At 39.6% G+C, this 7,281-nt stretch overlaps 1 protein-coding gene across 1 annotated transcript in view; it reads right to left on the bottom strand.

Moving 5' to 3' along the window:
- Positions 1-6,816, bottom strand: part of LOC135478211 (deleted in lung and esophageal cancer protein 1-like) — a 46,319-nt gene extending 39,503 nt beyond the window's left edge. Inside the window, 6 exon segments of the mRNA XM_064758482.1 lie at positions 1,658-1,878; positions 2,900-3,072; positions 3,953-4,063; positions 4,726-4,879; positions 5,875-6,134; positions 6,714-6,816. Of these exon segments, the coding sequence (XP_064614552.1) occupies positions 1,658-1,878; positions 2,900-3,072; positions 3,953-4,063; positions 4,726-4,879; positions 5,875-6,105 (890 nt within the window). The 5' untranslated portion in view covers positions 6,106-6,134; positions 6,714-6,816.
- Between the last annotated feature and the right edge of the window lie 465 nt (positions 6,817-7,281).

A 7,281-nucleotide genomic window follows, 5' to 3' on the forward strand; every position in this document is an offset into this window, starting at 1 on the left:
CCCCAACAATGCTGCCAGAACAGACATATGTATGGGGAAGGACTCAAACAAAATGACATCCATATATTACTACAATTGTCAGACTTGTGTTACCAGCCAGGTTGTGCAGGTACATCATGCACTGACGGGATTATTCAATCTTTTCGCATGTTTGCAAAGGTGTGTATTCAAGGCATTATTCTGTGCAGACGAATAAAACTATTTGCAAAGGTGTGTATTCAAGGCATTATTCTGTGCAGACGAATAAAACTATTTGCAAAGGTGTGTATTCAAGGCATTATTCTGTGCAGACGAATAAAACTATTTGCAAAGGTGTGTATTCAAGGCATTATTCTGTGCAGACGAATAAAACTATTTGCAAAGGTGTGTATTCAAGGCATTATTCTGTGCGACGAATAAAACTATTTGCAAAGGTGTGTATTCAAGGCATTATTCTGTGCGACGAATAAAACTATTTGCAAAGGTGTGTATTCAAGGCATTATTCTGTGCGACGAATAAAACTATTTGCAAAGGTGTGTATTCAAGGCATTATTCTGTGCAGACGAATAAAACTATACTTTTTGTGAAGCCCTGAAAGTGGCCAATCCAAAATCTAATAATAAATGAGCATAAATTGCACTGAAAGTTACTATTTCATATGTGAAAAGGTTGAGGAACTAGGGTATATGTACACATAGGTGTGAGTTTGTAGCATTCACTGGCCTTCATACGCAGGGATGACGACAAAGTGACATCCCAGTACAAAATGATATGACCGCTTTGTGCTACATGTAGGGCTACTTTCCTATCTTTACTCTTTGGCAGTATGCATTTTTCTTGGATAAAACATCAAGCAGAATATCATTATTTTCGCCATATTTGACAACCATAACCAATCAAGAAAATTTATGTACATGTAACCCAGGAGACACTTTCAGAAAATTCTGTAAGTCACATTTCTTGTAACTTTTTGAAGTTATGAAAAATTGATTTATGAAGTTTCGTGAAAGTGACCCCAGGGCTTTAATTTAATCCTGTATAATTAGCTTGCTATATTCTATATACCACCCCTTGTTAAAATTGCCTGACCGAAAATACCATGCTGTAAACCTTGTATTCAAAGCAACAGTACCACACTGCAAAACAAAATCACTTTGTTGTGGTCAGTATGTCTTTCAAGGCAAGCATATCGCAACCAGCAACAGGCTTACTGGCTCATTACTATCCTGTTTGTACTCGCTATTTATTTATTTGTTTTATTTCATTTATTTGGTGTGCTTCATGTTGTACTTAAGAATATTTCGTTTATACGATGGCAGTCAGCATTATGGTGGAGGAAAGCAGATGTAGCCCAGGGCAAACCCACAACCATCACTAGGTTGCTGAAAGACTTTCCCATGTATGGCTGGAGAGGTAGCCAGTATGAGCCAGCATGACTTGAAATTACGGTTTCCACATTGGTGAGAGGCACCTGGGTCATTGTGCCGCGCCAGCATGCTAAGCACCTAGGCCACGCAGGCCCCTTAAGAATTGGTGTATTGGCCAGGTAGTGGTAATTCAAAATATTTCTAAATGACTGACAGTTATTTGAAAATCATGGCCTGCCAACAGCCTACAAACATACGTAAGGAACGCCATATGAATGGGCAAAAAAATAAAAATGAATCATTTCCCTACACAGGTTTTTCTGGCTTTGACTTGATTCCAATCTCTTTGGGCTTCTTCTTGCTGTGTTGAATGAGTGACCTGCCACCAGGGGGAGCTGACGGGGGAATGTGACGTGGGTTGCACATGAAGTTGACCTTGGACTCCAGATTTGCCATGTCTCGTTTGTCAACTTCTCTCTGCTCCGTGGGTAAGTGGTTCTGCCAGAGCTTGTTCAGGGGCACCCCAAGCTGCTGCAACACAGGGAAAGTAAATGTTTCTCTCTTCCTTTTGTGTCCTGAATACCTGCTGTATATTATACATATGTAAGCTTGGGGTTTTATGTTGTACTTAACAATTTATCAGTCACATGACGATGGGGAGTTACTTAATGCATACATATACTGTGTCTTCTTGTAGCAGGATTAGTCCATGCCCTCAAGAGATGCCGTCACTGAAGTATCATGCCACACACACCAGGCATGACAACCCACCCAGTCATATTATACTGACCCCAAGCCAACCTTCTTGTTTCCTTGCTCCGATGTCTCAGCAAGGCAGCAACAGGTACCATTTTTAATGTCTGTGGTATGACCCGACTGACCCAGGTTTGATCCTGGTTCTTCCGACTCCAAGGCAAACACTTACACCATTGGGTCACCAAAGCAGTCGGATATACCTTGCGTACATTGTACATGACCTACAAGTTCATGCAAGACTAATTTGCTCTCCTTTCCTTACTGATATTAGAAAGGTGTTTTGAGGTTTGTTTGGAAGGTAGGATGTCTACCAGAAAGGTGTTCCTAGGTATCAGAACCAAAAGTCATTTTCTTAAGGGCGGGAGGGATGGCACGAAACTTCAAACCATTTACAATGCATACAGAATGATTTCTCACTTATTTTTGAATCTGCAGAATAAATATACAGACGGTCTTTGTCTTAAGCTTGTTCTGCAAGCAAAAGTCCCTTGATCAGTTTGGATATAAAAATGAACAAAACGTACAATGCAGTCCAAGCTATGGCAGGGATGTGAAAATGACACGACAACATGATCAACCAAATTAAATTGTGACCGACTGACAGATTAACAGACTGGAATACAAACCTTGAATGGTAATTAACAGGCAACTATTTATTTACTTGATTTATCTGATCAATGTTTTTATGCCATACCCAAAATATAACACTTATATGACAGGGGCCAGCATTACGTTGGGTGGAAACCGTGCAGAGCCCCAGGCAACTATTTATATATTATAAAGATATCAACATTACATTTTCTGCTGGACCATCTTGTCCCAGCTTCTCGTCCCCTCCCTCAGAAAGGCTGCTATCAGGGCTTGAGCCTTCACAACAACTGGACAAGCGAGCACACTCTTCCTGTTTCCTCTGGTAGGTACGCTGACTGGAGCTCAGAGTTTGTTCCAAGTAGCTAGGAAGGCCTGTGTCTGTGACAGAGAAATACATGGTAATTATAACACTAAATAAGTGTGTATATTTTTTTTCTCCCAGGACATGCAGGAGAAAGAGCTTTTACAGTTTTTAGCATCTGTTGACTGGTATTTTTTTTTTTTTTTGGTGCATAATGACAGAAATACATGTGCAAAAAGTACAAGGGCAAATGAATGATAAGTAAAACAAAGCACACGCGCTTAATTTTCCACCGTGACTAATTTGCCCAATTCTCATAGTTCAAATATTCAGATTCAGGTTGATCAGTGGTGGAAAGTGGAGTACCTGATGAAGTACAGCAAACCTCCAGATCTGAAGCTGCTGCCAACACAGCGAGAGCTGGATTTGAACATGCTACCTTATTGGTCATGGCCTAGTAGTTACAGTGAACCTTAACGATCTGAGCCACAGAGGCCCTAGGTTTGTGTGGAAAAAAGGGTTCTATCTTACTTGGAAATTGTAAATGCATTTTATTTTGCCTCTAAAATTACACTTAATGCACAATAATCAACATTGGGATTTGAGCGAAGGACCCTGAAGACAGTCGCTTGCATATCCTGATGGATGCAACTGTAGGAATTATTTATTTATTTCAAGATTATTTCGCCGATACGATGGCAGCCAGCATTATTACAGGAGGAAACAGGGCACAGCGTTAGGGGAAACATGCGTAGGTTGCTGCAAAACCTTCCTATGTACAACTGGAGGGGAAAGCAGCATGAGCTGGACTTGAACTCACAAAAACCAGTGAGAGGCTTCTGAGTTATTACACTGTGCTGACACGCCAACAACTTGGTTATTGAGGCCCCTTGTAGGTATTAAGGTTTAGATTCTAACCGAGGAGAATTAAGGACACGCTTTAATGTATGGCCTAACCTTTTGGAGCCCTGACAGGGGACGGTTCTCTTGTGGAATAATCTTCGGGGACGATCAAGCCATGGCTTCTTAACAGGTCAGTGTCCAGACAACTGCGGAAGTGAGGGCGGCCTGAAATGGGAAACTTACAAGTTACATCACACATGTATTACATAAGCAGCTCAAAAGACATTCGCATTTATGAATGATGTTTATATGATGACATTCCTTCTCACACTTTGCATGATATCTTAATAATAATACCAAATTCTGCAAATGTCACTCAAAGCCAGAGGTTTTGTCAGCTAAATCACAGAGGCACTCTGGTTTTCTCCATTAACTAACACAATTCAAACAAACAAATACACAAATATTGCTACTCTCTTGCTGGACAGGCATGACAAATACTGTAAAGGCAGCGAGATCAGAATCTAAATATGAGAACATGAAAAATCTGAACTTGAGAGTAGTATATTACCATTATCTCAACAAAAACAAACAGAAGCAATAGCACCATAGAGAGGTTAGCATGTCAGCAAGGCGCAATGACTCACAAACCTCTCACCAATGTGGCTGCAGTGAGTTCATGTCCAGCTCATGCTGCCTGGTTTCCTCCCACCACAATGCTGGCTGCCATCGTATAAGTGAAATATTCTTGAGTACATCATCAAACACCAACCAACTAAATAAATATGTCAGATTTTTACACCTATCTTCAAACAAACAAAAAAAACAAATAATAAGGAATCCACATCTTTTTTCTTATTCTTAATATTTTTAGTCATTCAGCCCACCTGTTGGCAAACCAAGATCAAAGTAGTTATCACAGCTGGCTGCAGTTTTGTTTAGTTCCCTCTCGTCTGTAGACATGGCTCTGGCCTGGGCCTGCATGATGTGACGCTCAAGCATGGCACACTCTGCCATGCGACGCTCTCTCTCCTGGTAAATCTGACAATACAAACAGTTACAAACTGAATCAGTCAAGGGTGTTCAGGGTCAAAAAACCTGTCAAATACCCAAACTCTTCAATCTTTTCAACCACCTCTGCAACCAATAGTTGGAATCATCCTGAGAGAGCTGTAGGGTGTGGAGAAATATTTAGCACAGTTTTATAAAGCTTGTATCTTCAAAAAATCATTTATGGTGTCATTTCCATAACAATTGAATAAATAAATTACACTGGAATTTGTCTTTTAGAGGTTCAAAAGGTTTAAGATTTACACTTGCTACAAATTTGTTGTTTAAAAAAAAGGTATATTAAATGTACATGGAAATTACCCAAACCAGAAATCACATACATGGCACAGGACATATACATGCACATGTAAATGGCTATCATACAGTACATACATCATGTAACAAAAGAGAAAAATTAAAGATATAAGATATCAACAAAAAAAATCAGTTTTTTTAAATTTTGCAGCAAGAATATTTCACATTAGCAGCCAAAAAAATTGCTTGTACAAGTACCTGGATGAACGGAGTCAGCAAAGCAAAACTTAATATGGGAGTAAACAGACCAAATCATAAGATGCCATATTTATAGGTTAATGAATGAGTACCTGCTGATGTGGAATAGTTCTAAATAAGTGGCATGGAAGTGTAACGAGTTAATTTGGGAGTCAGCATCAGCCGATATTCACTCATTAACATTCTGTAATATAAATCAAAGAATTTTCTGACCTTTATGGAACTTACAACATAATATAGTCACCAAAAATAAAAATTTGATACCATTTTAGATATTAACCCTAGTAGTAAATATTTATGAATGGCATAATGGAATGTTCAGAGAAAAAAGGTGCAGGGCACTGAATGTTGTTATATTAATGTCTGGTTGCCACTGCACTGCTATATACACACCACATGAACGTTGCTGATAGTGACATGCAATATAAACTATGAAACAGCCATAAAAAGATAGGCAACCATGTGTAACAAACCTGCTGTAATGCATTGACATAATGCTTGTGATACGCATCGTCATTGTCCTTTGACACTGTGAGACTTTGGATTTTCTCAGGATCGACCACATCACGCGTGAACAGCTCGCGAAATGTTTTGGTGAGGATGTGACGGATGTCTTGTGACCTGGCCGAGGACGGACGTTCTAGATACATCGATGGTTCCTGACCACTGGACTGTGTCAGCATCTCTCCTGAAGCGTGAAACATGATGCTGGTCTGATGTGACACTGTCCTATCTACAAAACATAGAGCACAAAGTGAATCATGCTGGCAGATTTTAACAGTTCTGTTTCCTGAAATCTGATAGATACAGTCCCAGCTCAAATCAGAAGAACTTTATCCAGATAATAATATAAGCCAGCATGTATAGCAAATTTGGAACTGCTGTGTGAAACGCCATGTTTTCTGTAGTGTTCACGTCAGTGAAACAGGCTATTTTCAGTTCAATGTCATGAATACCAAAAATCTGATCAAAGACAGCTCCAGTTTTAGGTCTAATTACATTTTCACACCCTTTTGTGTCCTACCTCATTCTTTGTTTATTTTCTTCTTTAGTAAACTAGCATGGAAATCAGAAATCCAGTGCATTTATCCTAAAATTTACTAGTATGATGTGTTAGAATGGTCCCAGAGCGTTCAACTAGAAATCTGCCAGGTAGCACCTGCAAGGTTTAAAGAGAAATCATTGATAACTTATTGGGTGCCCAGATACCGTTCTGGTTGTAAATCGATTGTACTTTTCGTTTAGTAACGGCACACGATGGCTCGTATTAGCTACATTTTGGTTTGCTTTAGTCATTTTACCTTCAACTTACAAAATTAGAAAGTTAGAAATGTCTGCAGATGGCCCTGAAATCAAACCGATTCTTCACTGATCCCTGCGTTCGTTTGTTTCTTTCCGCATTTGTATCCAAGCCTTTTCCCGTCTTTAAACACATAAGAGTAGTGTACACAGAGTACTGTCCCCTGGCTACAAATGAAAACGTAAACATTGTAAATTTAACGATATTTACGTCTTCAGTAATAACCTATTGAGACTTGAAGTGTTAATTTTGTCTGTTGATATGAAAACGACGAATTTTTTTCCCATTAATTATCAGGATGACACTTGAAGGTGATTTATATGCTTATAACTGTTCGGATTTACGTTTAAGTTCAGAATTCGGATAGACCCAATGAAACTTTGCACGCAACAACGCACTTGGAAGGAGAGTCAGGTAGAAACCCATGAACATCTTCATGTTACCTCAGGTTCCCATGTGCGACCAGAGGGGAGGCCAGCATTAGCTTGACTTGAACTCACAGCGGTAGCGCTGACATGATTGCATGGTGAGAGGCTCATGAGTCCTTGGTACGCTAACCACTCAGCCACTGATCGAGACC

This window comes from Liolophura sinensis, chromosome 11 (assembly GCF_032854445.1).
Source record: "Liolophura sinensis isolate JHLJ2023 chromosome 11, CUHK_Ljap_v2, whole genome shotgun sequence".
Classification (NCBI taxonomy): Eukaryota; Metazoa; Mollusca; class Polyplacophora; order Chitonida; family Chitonidae; genus Liolophura; species Liolophura sinensis.